The 19,343-nt window shown below is 35.3% G+C and overlaps 1 protein-coding gene and 1 non-coding gene across 2 annotated transcripts; both read right to left on the bottom strand.

The window, feature by feature from the left end:
- Positions 1-194: 194 nt before the first annotated feature.
- Positions 195-3,379, bottom strand: LOC132038307 (nuclear transport factor 2B-like). The gene is made up of 2 exons (XM_059428991.1): positions 2,986-3,379; positions 195-483 (listed from the first exon to the last, which is right to left on the bottom strand). Exons 1-2 carry the CDS (start codon positions 3,280-3,282, stop codon positions 409-411), a joined length of 372 nt encoding a protein of 123 aa, XP_059284974.1. The 5' UTR covers positions 3,283-3,379; the 3' UTR covers positions 195-408.
- Positions 3,380-19,156: 15,777 nt separating this feature from the next.
- TRNAS-UGA (transfer RNA serine (anticodon UGA)) lies at positions 19,157-19,238 on the bottom strand. The gene has a single exon. It is a non-coding gene; the product is annotated as a tRNA-Ser (tRNA).
- Positions 19,239-19,343: the final 105 nt, after the last annotated feature.

Raw genomic sequence — 19,343 nt, 5'->3', positions numbered from 1 at the left:
TAGCACACCAGAAAGCACTCACAACACAACTTTTTCATTTATCAAAATCCACCATACTTATCATTCTGTTTATCGGCTATAAGCAGCAATGAGCAGGGAGGAATCGCGATGACCGACATGGGGAAAGGGAGGAATTGTGATGTGAGAGAGAGAGAGAGAGAGAGAGAGAGAGAGGAACTTGCAAGAAAATAACATCAGGCAGTGAAGGCAGGCCTCATTCAATTCCATAAAATTCAAACTGTCACCAAGTCCATCAATCAATTCACCAAACCACTACGGGAAAACAAGTCTCTCACTCACTGTGAAATGGAAGCAATATCTTGCTAAAATACTAACTTTGCCTTGTTTAGTTTTTTTGACAAATCAATCAAGAAAACATGACCAAGAAACAATTCAACTCGGAACCCTTCAAGCATAGTTCAAGCGAAATATGTCATTCTGCACATAGAAACTTCCTTGAGGTGTTGGAATCAAGTGAAACATCTGCAGCCCACGAAAGAATAGAAGTATCACATTAGAAATTTGAGATGCGTATAACTTCGAAGCATTGAATTCAGAAATCCAAATTTCCAAAAACTTGAAAATAAAACTTCTCTCAATACTAAAATATTTTCAGACAACAAACTCATCACTGCTTGTTCTTTCTGAAACAGGCAAACAGCAAGCACACCATGTGTTTGGAAAGTAAGATCAGGTGCAAGAGGTACAGAAAAAAGAAAGTGAAAATCAACAACTATCCTTACTGATCTCCTTAAATATGTATGTGACGACCCAAGAAAATCTGTCTGCATAACCAGTTTACAGAATTGAGCCAAAACCACCAATTCAAAAAATGCTTTAATTTATAATGAACATAGGGGCCTGCTACAACGAGAGAAAGAGAAGAAAACAATCAGTCTTTGCTTTGGAAAGATAGGAAAGTTCTCTGCAAAAACTGCTTGATTTTGTTTTGGTTCTTGTTTTCCTTTCAGCGATAATGTCTGCCAAAGCTAATTGTTTTTCAAAACATAAAGTGGCAAAATGAGACCAAACAATCAACATTAGATGTGAGTCCAAGAGAATAACTTCAAAACCAGTCAAAGCATGATACTTCACCATTATTTAAAGTATGACAAAGAAGGAAACATAAAAAAGATATTCTACAACTATTGAATACTCTGCAGTTGCTAAACTATTCATAGAAACAGAGATAACATCAGAAAACCAACTTGATAATACCACTATCCTGTTCAGGAATAAAAACAAGCAGTACGAGAAAGTAAAGCTACAAAACCCTCATAGGCTAGACGTGGAAATAGAATCCCAACACATAAGCACCCTTTAAGCGATTAGGACAAAAAGCTTATTGCACTCTTCCTTAAAAGCTCTGCTGCACCATTACTTACTTGCCACTTTTTATCCTTGCACATATGCACACATATAATAGATCAATGCCAAACAGTTTCAACATATTCAGCTATATCACAGGATCATAACGTCCACATAGGTAGAGGGGCGGGCCATTATCCACTAGGGGAATTTCTCGGTTATATATAATACACACACATAATATCCACATAACTTCAACATATATGACAACATTCTCTACGAATCCAGAAGCATCAAGATTTTAGTGAAGGTGCTGCAATATGGGTTACTTCGCAGTGCTCCCTCGGAAACATAACTTGCTAGTGAAATCTTATGACTGCTTCTGAAGCTAAAATAATTTGCAAAATGTGTCTACAAGTTGTATCCGACCCTTCTACAGTCTTGCATATCAACCTTCTCAATTTAACTTTTCATTAATGCACTGTGTTGTTCAATGAGGTTCTGAATAATGATAAGGGTAATAGCAATGTGGATGGCTAAGAAATTTCATAGTTTTGCTTATTTTTTCTGATTGAATTTATTCACCAAAGTTTCTTAATGGCTGGTTAAGTTTCCAAAGAAACTGCAGAGCTATCTTCACCATGTGATTCAACTATCATACTAAAACAATGATATGATCAAGGCCATACTAGCAGGTATATTGTGTCACATCTAACATTAAGCCATTGATTCTTAAGACTAAACTGCCCCTTCAAATAGTATAGCAACTGAAAAAACAAAATTCCACATGCCTTATCCAAATTTTGAGAATCTCAGGTAGGCCCCATTTCCCTACCACAAATGACCACCAATTTCAAGCAATCCTCAAATGGTTAAAAAGTGGACTGGTGTTATAGACTCCTTAAAGTACTACAAGTTGAATGAAACTATTTTATTCATAAACTCCAATAAATCTTTGAGTGCTCTCTACAATTCTCCACACTATCTCTAGTTCTGAAAGTAGCTAGCAGCACCCCTATTTATAATAGTATGAAACCTATTTTGACTATAAACTGGAAAACATATTCCTATGTAAATTTGACTATAAATCCTAACTAGACATGAATTAAAATATCAAATCCTAATCAATTTTGGTTTCCTACAACTTTTAATTATTTTTTCCAACACAAGTCTATTGCAATTTGCCGTAATCATTATATTCATGCATCAGGATTGCACTCCAATGCACTGATGTTCAGAAATGAAAATCTAGGCGTCTTACATCCGATCTAATATTCTCTAAGAAATCCGCAACAATAATCAATTGCAATACAGGAGCAAGCCTTATCATCGAATTAACGGACCAAACAACAAACTAGGACATGGAAAATTAAACCCTAATGGCATCTGCGATACGGAAATGTGATTTAACCCTAACCACAAGATCCTTCAATGTAATACTCATAGGAAATCAGTCCTAAAATGAACACATCGAGTAGTACTAGTGGTAAAATTAATATTCTATAAGAAATCCGCAACGAATAATCAATCGCAATAAGGGAGCAATCCTTAATATCTAATTAAACAAGCAAAACTAAACCCTAATGATACGGAAAATTAAACTCAAATGTAACAATCGGACATCAGTCCTGAAATGAACACATCGAGCAGTAGTACTAGAAGTAGTAATAAAATTACCTGACTGAACTTGAGCGCGTGTTGTTCACCGGGGAGGCTAAGACTGCCACTAACAAAGACAAGCATACCACCAGCAGGACCAGAGGGCTGACAATCAACAGTGTTGATCTGATGCTTGCACTGCTGGAAAGGGAGACTAGTCAACTTACCTGCAATGCTTTGAGGACCCTGATATTTCTGACCTTCAAAATTCAACATAGAGTTTTCCTGGTAAAGGTTAGCAAGCCCAGCACGATTGGTATCGAAGGTGGAGTAGTAGTGATCCACAAATGCTTTTGACACGCTGTCGGGATCCATTTTGCAAATCGGAAAATTGGTGGGTGAACGAACACAAGTCCAACAGCACGCTGCTGGCTCTCGTTTTGTTCCAATAGGTGCGTAGGTGCTGGAATATAGGTGCCCTTTTTATTGGATTGCGGGCCATGCTCTTATTGTCTGAATGGTTAAGAGGGCCAAAGTGGTTCAAGGGCCCAAAATATGAGGATTGGACTCTACTTTCATCAAGCCTTCCACTAATACTCAGGCTTATGTGACAACTTTTTCTTTTAAGGAATTTTTACTCATTGTAGCTTTTTTTAAGACCTAATTATTAATATTAATTATTTTTTATTTAATTATATTTAGTAGGTAATTAAATTTTTTAAATTACAATGGGTAGCTATATCAAAAATATATACCCAAATGTATATATATCTTTCTTTTTTTTTCAATCACTTACCCATTTGATTTTTTTTATCAAAACCCTAAAAATCTCTCTTCATCCAAACAGAGTGTTAGTTAAACCTCGTCCTCTCATCATCTCTTCTCTGCAAAATTCAACCTCTAGGGTTTAAACCCAGTCATTTCCACTTTCACCTAGAACCTCACCGCCATCGCCCGGCACTCTATGCCTTACTCCTCCGCTCTTTCCGTCGTTCTTCCTCCATCACCCAAACCATAACAACATCCCCCCTCCACTCTCATCCACTGCCAAACGCTAACTTCCATCTCCCTCACCGCTCGTTCGCTTTCTTCTCCACCGAAGAAGCCGCCACCGAACGTCGCCGTCGTCGCAAACGCCGCCTCCGTATCGAACCACCAATCAACGCTCTCCGTCGTGACCCCCTCCCTAGAGGCCCCCTTTCCCTTGACGACCCCCGATCCTCGTCTCTCGATACCACGTGAGCATTAGTGGGCCTACGTCTTAACCTTCATAACCGTGTTCAATCACTAATCCGTGTTGTTTGGATGGCACTGATTTTGAGATGGCGACGGAGAAGATGACGTGGAGGTGGAGAGATTAGGGTTTTGGTAGTGGTGGAGAGATTAGGGTTTTTTGTGGTGGTGGTGTCTCAGATTAGGGTTTTGGTGGTGGTGGAGAGATTAGGGTTTTTGATGGTTGTGGTGTCTCAGATCCGGCCGTGTGTATTTTTTATTTTTTTGTGTGTATTTGTTAAAAGCCAAATACAAATACATTCAAAAATTCTACATCTCACAAATACACAATTTTTGAATGTATTTGTGTTTGTATTTTTTGAGTGTATTTTGTTAATAGCCAAACACACTGTTTTTGAATGTATTTGTCATATTTGAATTTTTTTATCTTGTATCTGAATGTATTTGTTGAAATCCATTCAAATACATGAAAATTTGAATGTATTTGGCTTCATATGTAGTTGGAATGTACACAATGTATTTGAAATACATCAAAGAAATACATAAAAAAAAAAACCACTGAAATACATCAAAAAAAAAATCACTAAAATACATTCAAAAAAAATCACTGAAATGCATTAAAAAAAAAAAAAGACACAGAAATACATTATAGCAAAAAAAATCACTGAAATACATCAAAGAAAAAAAAAATCACTATGTATTTGAAAACAAATAAATATACCTGTTAAAATACATATGTTCATTAAATAGTAGCTATAGTTGGTAATATTGAAAAGGTAGTTACTAGAGGTAAGAACCTACTAAAAGGTAGCTATTCCTGTAAGTTTACCTTCTTTTAATTTGTCTAAAAATTAGTACGAACAAATTTGACTTTTTAATGGATAACTACATATATATACATCTTAAGGAGAAATATTTACGAAACGTGACGATAGTTTTATATTTACAAAACATAACATTACAAAATCTATACAAAACATGCTTTAAAAAAAAAACAATTTTTTTTAAATAAAATATTTTTTAATTTTTTAAAAATTAATTATTATTTTTTATTTTTTAAAATATTTTTTTCGCTCAAAAATTTATGTATGAAATGTGTATATTTCGCTCAAGGCTTAAAAAGTTCGCTCAAAATTTAGTGTATGAAAACGGTATGAAAAATGTATGAAATGTGTATATCTCGTTCAAGGCTTAAAAAATCCGCTCAAAATTATGTGTATGAAAACGGTATGAAATTTGTATCTCGCTCAAGTCTTAAAATTTCGCTCACATTTTCGTGTATAAAGTTCATGTTAGATTTCTATAAAATTAATACAACTACAACAACATTGTATACAACTTTGACACAACATTCAAGACTTAAAATAATCACTCAAATTTTGTGTATGAAATGTGTATATCTTGCTCAAGGCTTAAAAAGTTCGCTCAAATTTTATGTATGAAGAACATATGAAGTGTGTACATCTCGATCAAGGCTTAAATATTACACTGAAAATTTTATGCAAGAGAATGATATGAAACGTGTATATCTCATTTGACTTAATTTCATTCACATTTTTGTATAAAGTTCATATTAGGTTTACGGAAAATCAATATAACTACAACAACATTATAACAACTTTCATACAATATTTAAGGCTTAAAGTTTTCGCTCACAATTTTGTGTATGACAATTATATTAAAAATTTCGCTCACACATATACATTCATGCATTTTTCATACGGCTTTCATACACAAAAATTTGAGGTAATTTTTTAAGCCTTTGAGCAAAATATATATATATATATATATATATATATATATATATATATTTATATATTTTTTAAAAAAATATAAAAAAAAATTAAAATAATTTTATTTTAAAATTATTATTTAAAAAAAATATTTTCTGGAAAAAAAATAAAAAAACAAAAAATATATGAAAATCCGTCATGTTTCGTAATATATCGTTATGTTTTGTAAATAAAGAAAACTACCGTCACGTTTCGTAAAAATTTCTCCTTAACATGTATATAAACGTAGTTTTCCCCTTTTTAATTACTTTTAGCGTCTTCATTATTCATTCTTGGTAACGTCATTTGTTTATAATGAGGTAGAAAATGAATGTTACACCTTGGAAAATTTCCCTTGGCGTACAAGCGAGTAGACTCACGAAGGGCGTGATGAATACGAGGGGTAGATAAGCAAGGAAGAGAAATTGTAGTCCTAATTAAGATTTCCAAAAGACATCCGGAAGTGAGAAAGTTGTTAAGGGAATCGATGTTACAAGTTAGCGCGTTGGACGAAAACTACGAGTATCGGGTTAGTGATACCCTAAGGATGTTATGAAGGAGAGTTATAGTGATCCCTAGATTGCTAATGAAGTGATAAACAAGTGTTAAGAAGGTTCCATAAGGATTGGAGATCAAACGAAACGACGAGAACAACTTGGCGAAAGCGATGATTTCCACGACCACTTCCACGGCCCATATAATATTCCACGGACCGTGGAATGGTTCGTGGAATGGGCAGCGAGGAGAGGTCTGGCTGGTCGTGAACCACGACCGGTTCCACGACCAACCTGGGTTCACGGACCGTGGAACGAGTCCGTGGAGTCCCCGACACCGAAATGTTCTAAGTTTATATAAGTGATGCCCACTTCATTTTATTCATTTCCATACACGACTTCCACCCTCTCCACACCTCTAGAACCTTCCAAACATTTCATCCACAAGAAAACTAAGGAGATCAAGGATTGATAACAAGATTTGAGGAGAATCAAGCCTAAGAAACTCCATTAAAGCTATCAAGGTCAAGAAATCTCAAGACGGAAGAACTAGGGTTTTGCTCAAAGAGGTATTAGCAACCAAGGCTTATTCCTAAAACATCTAAGGTAAGATTCATGATGTTTATATGTTGTTTAAGGTATTTGGGAGTTGAAATACTTGGTCATTAAAAGAGAATAGCAAAATGGGTTATGAATGATGAATAGTGACGTTTTGAGACATAGTTGGAATTGAATCATGAATGTTGGTTGTTGATGATATAAATACGTTATAAATGACTTATAGAACATGAAATAAGTATTGGATACGAAAGAATGTGACGATGGATTTTTAGTCATGATTATGGGAAATTGAGGTAAATTATGAAATGCGAATCATATGAATGAATGATGATTGTTGTTAATCATATGTGATGATTATTATGAATGTTGGGAGTTGATATGGAATATGGCGGAAAGTAGTATAAACAAAGGAAGCGCTGCCCAAATTTCTATAGCTTTAGTAAGTATGTTTTTACGATTTTATAGCTAATGTTGATACGAATTCCATTGAAGGTAAACGAGAGCATTAAAGGAGAACGAGCAAGCGATAGAATAAGCTAAACGACAAAGGTATGTAAAGCTTAGCCCTTTCTTTTCAAGGCATGAATTCTATGGCATGAAATTCCTCCTTACTACGAATGTCCCATTTCCAAGAAAGTCAAGAGTCCTCACTCATGGATAGCCATACGAGATAAGAGATAAGCTATGAGCATGATAACGATAATGACGGTAGTAAGCTAAGACTAGAGATGCTATAGTCTACGGTATGATGCTCCCAAGACGCTAATGACGCTATATATGTAATCTAATGGCATTGATCATTACCCTATGCTTGTTCCTTCATGGTGAGGCAGAATACGTATGAACGTTCCATAACGAAGTCGGGGTCTACGACCTTATGTTACCCCGATATAAATGTAGACGTCTTGAGTTCAAATGTATGTGTTAAGGGTATGTATAGTTATATGTGATGTAAGAATGCTAAAATAGGATATGCTTACGATGCGATTATGACACGATTAAAGATGAAAGAATAATATGTTCATGAAATAAATGATAGCAATGAACCTACGATAATGTATGATGACAAGTATATGAAGCATATGAAGTATATGGTGTCTATGCACAAATATATGTATTATGACGATATGATGAATGCAAGATGATGACTAGATATGTTAAGGTCATGATACCCCTATGTGATATATATGTATATATGTATGTATCGAGCCCATGAGGGCCGAGTACGAATGCCATCAAGTCTATCGAGCCCATGAGGGCCGAGTACGTATGCCACTAAGCTCATCGAGCCCATGAGGGCCGAGTACGTATAGTCCTAAGCCTATCGAGCCCAAGAGGGCCGAGTACGCATACCGGGGATCCCATCGAGCCCAAGAGGGCCGAGTACGTATACCGAATGTAATCGAGCCGAGAGAGGCCGAGTACGTATGCTAGCGATTCCATCGAGCCGAAGAACCGAGTACGAATGATACTTACTCTATATGAATACAAGTACGAATGATACCGACCTATATGAATACGATTATGATACATGTATGATATTTTCATGAGTATGATTACGTTATATGTATGATTATGCCATATGCATCACGTCCATGTGAGTACGAATGAGATAAGTATACGACATCATTACGAGTACGAGTATGCTATGTATATGACAGCGATTAGAGCACGGATATGCTAATACCATAAGTGCCGAGTAAGGGCTATGTATATGCAAAGTACGTGATACGAGCATGAGTATGACAAGAGAATAGATATGAGAGGTAAGTAAGTAAAAGATATGAGTGCATGTATACGAGCACGGAATAGAACATGGAACGTCCTACGGAAAACGGGAAGTATTATGAAGAGAATGTTAATGTTTCCCGTCTTATGTTATCTCATACATTACCGTTATGTTTCTCCATCATTACTCGTCATGCTTTACATACTCGGTACAATATTCGTCTTGACGTCCTTCTCTTTTTTGACGCCGTGTTCATGCTAGAGGTAGACGGGGAGACGGTGCCGATTCACGGTAGCCATCGGCGGAGTTGCGAAGCCTCCTTTATTCCGGAGGTGCTATTCGAGACATCATTTTGTGTACATGTATTTTGGGCACGGCGGGGTCCTGTCCCGTCCAGATGTTCAGTGTCCTAGTAGAGGCTCGTAGATGCGTATGTGTGGGTAGTATGGTCCCATAGTCGTCATGTATATACAAGCATATGTATATTGTTATTTTGATAGCCTAAAGGGCCTATGTTTATGTAAGTAAATATGTTCTAACTGAAAAATCATTTTTCTATGATTATAAACGATAAGAAATGTGAACGAAGGCAGGATAAGACATAGAATGAGTGGTGCTCGGTGGTCAGCCTCGGGTACCCGTCGCGGCCTCTAGTCGGGTCGTGACAATGAAAGATGTGCGGAACTTTCTTTAGCACTCATTTAAAGTGATAATTTTGATTTTTTGTGAAAATAATATTCAGGCATACATTCTTCGATCAATCGCCTTCACATAAAATGGGATGAATGAAGTAGTATTTAAGAGTAATAAACTAAATTGCTATAGCGGAAATGTTAATGATAAGGGGAACAGTGAAATTTATTAACAATAAACCTTTTAGCCTAAATTATATGTAATGACTCGATAGTTTAATTTCTAAGCTTTAGTTGTACATAGGTAGGTTCTACAGAGTGGTGGTTAGACCAACCTTGTTGTATGGGGTGGAGTTTTGGCCAGTCAAGAACTCTCAAGTTCAGAAGATGCAAGTTGCGGATATGAGAATGTTCAGATGAATGTGTGGGCATACTAGGAGGGATAGGATTAGAAATGATGATATTCGGGCCTCCGTGGTGGACAACGTGAAAGAAACGAGATCGATGGTTCGAGCGTGTGAAGATGAGAAGAGCAAATGCCTCAGAAAGGAGGTGAGAAAGGTTGGATAAGGTAGGTATGAAAAGAGGTAGAGGTAGCCGAAGAAGTATTGGAAGAAGTAATTAGATATGACATGCAGCATCTTCAGCTTACCAAGGATATGACCTTAGATAGGAGGGAGAGATAGTGGATTATGGTAGATTGTTAGTAGGTAGTTGAGCGGTGTCTCGTTTTTAAGTAGGATAGGAATGGTGGTAGTCTAGAACACCGTGTCAGTCATAGTAGTAGCCCTATTCATGTAGTTTGTTGCCATTTGATATATATTACTATCTGTTGTTTATTTTCTTTCTACTATCACATTATTTCGTTGTGTTACTGTCTTTTTCTATATGCTCTGTAATGCTTTCCATAGTAGTTGTCATGTTTTCTTCACTATTATATTTTTCTTTTTCATAATTGTTTTGATTTGCTGCACTTAAGCCGGGAGTCTTCTGGAAACAATCTCTCTGCCTTCACGAGAACCCCACTTATAGAATTGCACTGGATACGTTGTTGTTGTAATTGTACATGGGTCGACATATAAATTTTAGGGTCAACTACGTATATATATATATATATCTTAAGGAGAAATATTTACAAAACGTGACGATAGTTTTATATTTACAAAACATAACATTACAAACCCTATATAAAACATGCTTTTTAAAATATATATATATATATATATATTTTAAATATATTTTTTTAAAAAAAATTATTTTTTAAATATTTTTTTCGCTCAAAATTTTATGTATGAAATGTGTATATCTCGCTCAAAACTTAGAATTTCATTCACATTTTTCGTATATAAAGTTCATATTAGGTTTATGGAAAATTAATACAACTACAATTTGTCACACCCTAACTTTCCATAGGGCATGATGGGCACCCGCCCCTTACTTAGGGCTGAGCGAACCCGCTGACTCTCGTGATACTCATAATCATCAGAAATCATGACATGAATGCATAATGTAAGCTTCTCGAAAAACATGCTTTTCGTTCTTCTCAAATCAAGGAAAATGCAGATACATATGAAACTTGTAACATAATGCATAATAATACATCGGCTTACAGAGCCGCTTACAACACTGACATATACTATACGTGACTCTGTCTGCAAAGTCTCTAACATAACCCAAGATACCATAACATAAACACTCTGACTCGGCGGCACTCCAGGAGGAAAAGGAGCTTGCCAATCCGGAACATTTCTAACATCTTCTACTCGTACTATACACTGCGTGGCATGAAACGCGACCCGGGTCAAGGGGTCGGTACGAGTATAAAGCATGTAAATGAAATACGTAAAACGACATGCGAAGTACGGAGTACGGAAAAGTAGTATAGTAACCAGAAACCACAAAGCTTGCCTTTGAAACATAATCGTGCATGTCAATATCATATCCAATTCATTCTGGAACTTAGAATCATAAGCAAATCGTCATCATGTCATCATCATCATCATATATATATATATATATATATATATATATATACCGTACCTGGCCCTCTAGTGAGGGATTCGGTAAATAGAATCATCATGTCATCATGTCATCATGTCATCATATCATCATGTCATCATATGCATATATACCGTACCCGGCCCTCTAGTGAGGGACTCGGTGAACTAATCATATATATACCGTACCCGGCCCTCTAGTGAGGGACTCGGTGAATAATGCAGTGAACTGTGCACGAATACATACCCGGCCCCGGACTCGGTGAAAGATGTAACAACAGTTCGCACGAGCAGAGTGGTGAGAAACCATATGCACATAAATCATCATTACAGACCCAATGGATTAGTAGACAAATCAATGCTCGAGTATCCGAATAACAGTCACACTTAGGGCTCTCGAGATATCATTACGAAACATGTCACATAACGTCCCAGAAATCATAAACATATATCGAGCCAATCCGAGCCCGCCTATGAAAGTTACGGGCATTAGTCATTATAGAACACTTTACGAACATATCAAGGCAATCCGGTTCCGTCCATGAAAGTTACGGTCATTATTAGACGTAGAATCTTTTACGAACAAAAATTCTTTTTGCAACATTTGAAATTCAATCATACATAAGACTTAAGGACCACAGTCCGACCATATGGTGAATGACAACATCAAGAAGCAAATAAGAATCGTAAACATGCTCGGAACTTAAGAATGGAGTTACCCCAAGGCACATATCATGTCATATCTTACTTACGTCTAAGACATGCCAAAAGAAAGAAAGGGTAAGCTTTACATACCTCGTCCGCTTCCTAAGTTAATCCAACTTAAGTCTCGGCTTCTCAAGATCTACAATAACGTCGTTAGACACCAAACATTAGCCATAGATACTTAGGAATCCATTTCTAAACTAGCACTTTATTTATAGAAATTTGGGCAATATTTTCCCTATAAATTCAACATCCCCGAGAATTCAACTCGGCCAAATCTTCAACAACAATACCAACAACCATATTAACAACATCAATAATCAATTCAAAACGCATTATAACATTAGTAACTCTTTTCTACATAATTCGACAACATTCCATTTACATTCAACCCAACTACATACATTCAAACCAACATCAATACTCACACATTCAAGTACTAACCCGAGATCATTCAAACAAGATTCAAGAGCACTTCAAACAATCCGCACAACATTCCACACGGCCCAACCAACTTGCAATATCACCCGAAACCTTCCAATTTCCATAGGAACAACAACAACACATTTCTTTCTTCCAAATTTATAAACTATATCAACAATCCACACGTTAACAACTTCATTCTCATAAATTCAAGAAACTATATTAAAATCATATTAGCTACTAAAACAGCCCACAAACATTTACAACTTCAACTTGAAGCATTAAACCCTCATTTGCATCATAGAATCCACAACAATCAACAACCAAAATACTAAGTAAAATTTAATTCATTCCTTGTCCCAAAACAGCCCACTCACGGCTACAACATCAACATACAAAGTTTCATGAATTTCATCCATTTCTACACACTACAACATGTACAAATCATCCATAACACATGTAAAGGAAGATTAACCTTACCTTCTCCACTTCACTTCTTCACTTAGCTAGGGTTTGTAAGTTGCAAAAATGAATCCTTTTCTTGCTCCAACAACCACTCCACGTTATAGTGGGCCTTCCAATTGGTAGAAAAGCTAGAAGAAAATAATTTTTCTTGATCAATTTCCAAGGCACCCATTCGGCCAGCCATGGCCGAATGCCTTCTCTCTTTTCTTTCTCTTGAGCTTTCTAGAGTTGTGTAAAAGATGATGAATTTTGTCATCTCTTGTCTATATATATACATAGCCCCCTACAAATTCAAGATGGACACTTGCCCCCCCCCCTCCCTTATGGCTTAAGGCAATTGGCCAAACCGTTGGAGCCCACACGCCACATGGCCACTTTTAGCTATTTTCATGAAATATTATTTTCACTTCTAGCCCCTAATTTTTCCTTAATATTTCCATCCAATAAAATTATAGGCAACTTGTGCATTAAAACAAAACCGGAGGTTACAAGTCTCTACCTCGTATCCCGAAATAGTCTTGTCCTTAACTTTTCACGGTTAACTCGAAATGTCCCAACGTACAAAATACGGGATATAACAACAACAATATTGTAACAACTTTCACACAATATTCAAAGCTTAAAGTTTTCGCTCAAAATTTTGTGTATGAAAATTATATTAAAAATTTCGCTCACATATACACATTTCATACACAAAAAATTGAGGTAATTTTTAACCCTTTGAGCAAAAAAATTTATTTTTTAAAAAATATATAAAAATTATTTTTTACAAAAAAAAAAATTAAAATATTTTTTTTTAAAATTTAAAAATATATATATATATATTTTCTGGAAAAAAAAACAAAAAAAAAACAAAAAATATATGAAAATTAGTCATGTTTCGTAATATATCATTATGTTTTGTAAATAAGGAAAACTATCGTCACGTTTCGTAAATATTTTTCCTTAACATGTATATATATGTAGTTTTCCCTAAATTTTATTGTACGGGACTGTTACTCCATTTTTTTGTGCCAATTACCCTTCTTTTGGAGTGGTCTTTAATTTTTGCCCTCAAATTATTGGCCTTTAATTTTTGTCCTTCGCTTAAAAAAGTAGCCGAAAATATCCCGAGGTTTTGGGTTCGAACCCCTGCTCAGTCAAAAAAAATAAAAAATTGCAAGGCATGGCTAGGGGTGTTCATGGTCCGGTTTGACTCGATTTTTGGTTAAAACCAAACCAAACCAATTAAGTCGGTTTTTTCTAATATTCAAACCAAACCAAACCATTAAAGTATAAATTCTATCGGTTTCGGTTTTGTCGGTTTTATCGGTTTGGTTCGATTTTTGCGGGTTTTTTCGGATTTTAAGAATGTATTAATACAAAGAACCTTTGAATCAAATGATAACTAAATATAGCTTTGACAGTGATCCATTCAAATCTAAGAATCTTCTTAATTAATTCATTAACTTTATTTAGGTATAGGCCTATGACTATGGGTATAGGAATTATAGAAGCATAACATTTACTTTTCATGATTGTAGTTACCTCCCTATATATAGGCTTTTGATATTACGCAGCCCCTCCGAAATTTTTGTTATCTAGATTCATCGTGTTTATGAAGCATTGAGAAGAAAGCGCAAGAGTTAAAACAAAAAATGATAAATAGAAAGACAAAGTCATCTACCAAATCTTTTTAAATTCCAATTGTGCCGTTTTCTTCTCTTTAATTTGTTACGGATAAAATGCTAGCTTATTAGTAGTAATTCAGATGCCATGTAAATGAGGGAATCGTAAAGCGAATAAGGGAAAAATTCTATTTAAACTTTAGCAAATTTCTTTTTATTTTACCTTAAACTTAAATGGGCTACACTTTTCTTACTAATTATTTGAATTTGTATTGGACTTATATATATATATATATATGTATGTATATGTATGTATGTATGTATCGGTTTGGTTCGGTTTTGGTTCGGGTTTTTTTTTTTGGTTTAACACCAAACCAAACCAAATGTTATCGGTTTTTTAAAATTTAAAACCAAATCCAGTCAAACTAAGCCGGTTTTCGGTTTATTAAGTCGGTTTGATTCGGTTTACGGTTCGGATCGGTTTTTCGGTCTCGTTTGAACACCCTAGGCATGGCTTTAGAAAAAGTTTTGCCTTATCTTAACTTGCCTTAACTAAAAGTCGCCTTATAAGGAAACCTATCCGGATCGGCATAACTAAGCACGAAGACAACCTATGCCGTCTCCGGAGAAGGTTGCCTTGGCATAACTAAAAGTCTACCTATAAGGCAACCTACCGGATCCGTACGTTATGCGTTAAGGCAAGTTATCTTTGCATAAAGCGATTTTTTCCAAAGCTTTGCTTGCGAATTTTTTATTTATTTTTATGCACAATCCAGAACCTAGGATATTCTAGGCGAAGGACAAAAATTAAAGACTAGCAATTTGAGGGGCAAAATTAAAGACCACCCGAATAAGCGAAATTCCTGCAAATTGCCATATCATATTGCTTGTCTCATCATTGCTTTGCTTGTCTCATCATTGCTTATTTTAAAAACTAGAAGGGGCAGCCCGTGCGCTGCACGGGCCCAACAATTTTAGTTTACATGATAGTGTTGCTTGAATGTATAACTTCTAATTACAGTATACAGGGACCAAGTGAAGGTAGAATAACAATATCACCTAAAAAAAGTTGTACATGAAGCGACTCTGATATAAATGAAAGAGTAAAGAATACAAAAATGCATATGCTTAGAGTACTCACAACACAAACTGCAAAATAGTTAAACACATGGAAGACAAATCTTTACCAAATAAGCTGAACCCGTAAAGAAATCTCTCTAAGAATTGAAAAAGACAACCCCAAAAAAAAAAAAAAAAAAAAAAGGAATCAAGATTTGAGCACAAAGACACAGTAGCAGTGCAATTTGGAGCAACAAAAGAAAAATTGTGCTTTCATTCAGTAGGCAAAGGAGGAAAATTGTAGCTTCACGCGACTTTAAGGTGAGAAATTAACCACTTCAAAAGTGCTTTGAATTTTGGCCCAGTCAATTTGCGTATACGTATTGAACTCTACCAATGTAAGGCTCACACAGAGGTATCCTGGCTTTTGTAGCTGGTGGAGGTAGGCTTCAGTTTTCATGGCCCTTTCACTACTCAGCTTCAGTTATTGCACTACCAGGTAGAGTCCCATGCTCAGATATTCGAAGGTAAGGCTAACAATCTCTGTTAATTAAGGACTCTTCCAAATCAGAGCAACCTAGAACCACTGTAAAATTCAATACATATATGTTAACATATTAGTAGCCCCATTAACTTCTCATCTAGCAATTGTGAGCAGTCATGCAGCTTTGACTTTTCCACGTTCCTATTTTTGTAGTGCTCTTGGATGCTTCTTCTCTTCATATTAGTACAGGAACGAAAAAACATTTAGACAGAAGAGATTATAGCAAAGGAGAAAATGTTTGCTTCAAACTCTGTAAGCAAGACGCAATTCTATTCGCACAACGGCACAAGTATATCAAAGAAGGAAAATGCTCAAACCGTATGACCACTAAATTTAACTTAAGTTTTATAAGTACTTAATACCCATTTGGCCATTAGAATTTTTCACTTTTTTCCGGAAATTTTCTTCACTTTATTTGGAAATCAAGGTTTGGCCATGAAAATTCCATGTACACCTTGAAGTTGTATTTGGAAACCACCTAAAACTCAATTTTCACTTTTAATACATTCAAACAACCAAATATTCTTTGCAAAAACTACAGCCAAACAGAACTCCAACTCAAAATTCCAAAAAAAGTGTAAAATATTTGATTTTCATGGCCAAACGCACTCAATGTGGTTTATGCCAATATTGTTCTAGTCTAGCTGAAAACAACTCATTCAAATTTAATGAAGTCATAGCATTCCAACTTAGAGAAGCAGTAGTAACATTCTATGGATCATGTTTCCTGCTAAATTCACTAAATGAATATCAGCCCTCTGACTTTCTTAAATTAGCGCGATGTGGTAGGATTATCTTGAGAAAATTAAATAAAACAACCTTTATCCCTCAGTTTTACTTGTGACAATGAAGCATCAAGAAGCAGGCAAACTGAAAATGAAGAATATTCCAAAAAAGAAGCTAAAATTTCAAGATCTCTATGCTAATGTTGGTGTTAAAGGGTTCTCCAGCTATATATGATTCTCCTTGTTTTTCTTTTGCCGCTATCCAACTCATAGTAGAAATAAGATACATTTTTTAGAAATAAGATACATTTTTTCGTTTCCATCACCAACAAAAAGTACTACTATAAGATAAATGAGCTTCACAACTAAAATTTGACAAAGAGAAGGATCTCTACATCCTCATTTATGTATTTTCCTTTTCAAGCACTATACTTCAAGTAAAAAATGGTGCTTTCATTAGTATTCCCAGGGTATTGAATCAAAAAAGGGGTACATACTTTTAAAAAAAGTTTTTGTGCTAGGTGAAACATGATGAAATGTAGACAGCTATCGACCATTTTCCTTTCATTCATTTTCCTAAGAAAGTAAACATAGATTTGAAGGTACAAATAAGAACATAGAGATGGAAAAACACAGAGAGTCCGTATGACCTGAGACGAGTAATCTTGACTTAGCAAATTTTAAATAACTTTTTTGGCCTTGTTAAAGAGCTTCAAATTGCCAATCCAGAAATCAAGCACTTTATCGCTAGCTGTCCTAACAAAAAAGACCATATCTTTCATTAGCTTTTCTTAGTATATTTTTAATCAATTACCTCAAGAAAAATGTAGCGAAATTAACTGTTACAGCTTAAAATTATAAACGTCAGTCAACAACAATTAAAAACGTGATCATTTGCTATATCAAGCTCGTAACTGAAGCAGCAAGGATTGATTCTACTCTATAGCAAATCGCAAATACAAATAACTATAAAATGAAGTATCTCTCTTTTTTCTTAATTAGTTCTGCCAGCTCTTTTGTTAGAAATATGTACACCGAGGCTATAATGGGGCTCACTAAGAACTGCAAGCTTAGTAACTATATTACAAATGTAGAACCAAAAGGATAGCAGTTACACAATACTAATTTGCTCGTATGAATTGCACTTACTAAACACTGTAATAAAGTCTTTACCACTTATTCAAAAGATTATGAGCTATCAGTTTTTGTGTTCATCCATACTTGTCTTTCATAGGCACGTTTTCCATTCATATTCAAATTTCTTCCACCACCAAGAACTATATTCTATTGCCGGAAATCAGAAAAAAGAATTAGGACATCGAGTTCACTTTAGTTATTCTCTTATAAATTAAAAGGCACATGTTCGTATTGGAAACCATTTGAGAACTAAGCTCTTGTGTTGTTTTTATTTTCTTGTTAAATACGCATAATTGGAAACCATTTAACCAGTCAAGTCCTCCAATTGAATTAGAGATGAATAATTTCATTATCAATAAAGAGTGTACTTCTAAAAGAATGGGCTTAGAGCAATACCAAAAAAGGAATTGAGCGATTTTCACTATATAGATCACTCATCTATAAGTTTCTAAATTGTTGTTAACCGCTAAGTTTTAAGCAAAACTTATTGTGAAAAAGGGCGAGAACTCAATAAGAAAGATCACGACAACATGATCCACTGCAGAAAATAAATAAATTTCAAAAACATCAGATCAAGGAGGAAAACAAAATGAACACAGAAGTGTACTGAATAGAGAGCTCAGCCTCACCATAGCATCTTGAGAGCAAACAATAGAGGAAGTCTCAGAATCATGCAATGAAGAAGTACAATGAAAATGGAAATAAAAGCTAAGTGGAAGCCAACTGTCCCACTCAAATAAAAAGGGTAAAAACATGTCATCGAAACGAGGAAATTTGAAGGGCTTGAATGAAGTACAATACACGTGTTGAGCAATAAGATGGTCCAAGTGTGATTGATGAATAAATAGAGAGGCCCAACAATACCGTACAATCTATACTACTTTTGGTACCATATAATTGTGCAATGTTCGTCCACCCAACTCTCATTTATATATAGTAGAAAAGAAATATAGATATCATTCTTGATGTTTAAAAGATTTTTTCAGCATGATTAAATTAATTAGAATATAGTCAAAAAAATTATTTCAGACTCTAAAACCAGATAGGCGTGTTCAAATAATGCAAACCAATCTTGTAGTTCCACTCTATGCCTTTGAATTCCATAGATCGCTCATGTTAATACTTTCACGAATATGAAGACAGCAAAAAGCAACTAAGCACAAAAACGTCGACAGCAGGGTTCGAACCTGCGCGGGCGAAGCCCAACAGATTTCAAGTCTGTCTCCTTAACCACTCGGACATATCGACAATGTTGTTTCTAGGAACGACCTTAACTTATTTAACTTACTATCCCCATTTAGCAAATTTATCTCAGATTTTTGTTGGGCTCGCTTTTTCGCATAAATTGGTAAG

This window comes from Lycium ferocissimum, chromosome 2 (assembly GCF_029784015.1).
Source record: "Lycium ferocissimum isolate CSIRO_LF1 chromosome 2, AGI_CSIRO_Lferr_CH_V1, whole genome shotgun sequence".
Taxonomy (NCBI): domain Eukaryota; kingdom Viridiplantae; phylum Streptophyta; class Magnoliopsida; order Solanales; family Solanaceae; genus Lycium; species Lycium ferocissimum.
Note: the sequence above shows the minus strand (reverse complement) of the source record. Positions and strands in the feature narration are given on the sequence as shown.

Excerpts from the sequence above, each read along its gene's own strand:
- LOC132038307 (XM_059428991.1), bottom strand. The coding sequence starts at position 3,282 with ATGGATCCCGACAGCGTGTCAAAAGCATTTGTGGATCACTACTACTCC. Across the intron at positions 484-2,985 it reads ACGCGCTCAAGTTCAGTCAG|ATGTTTCACTTGATTCCAAC; the intron begins GTAATTTTATTA and ends CGTGGGCTGCAG.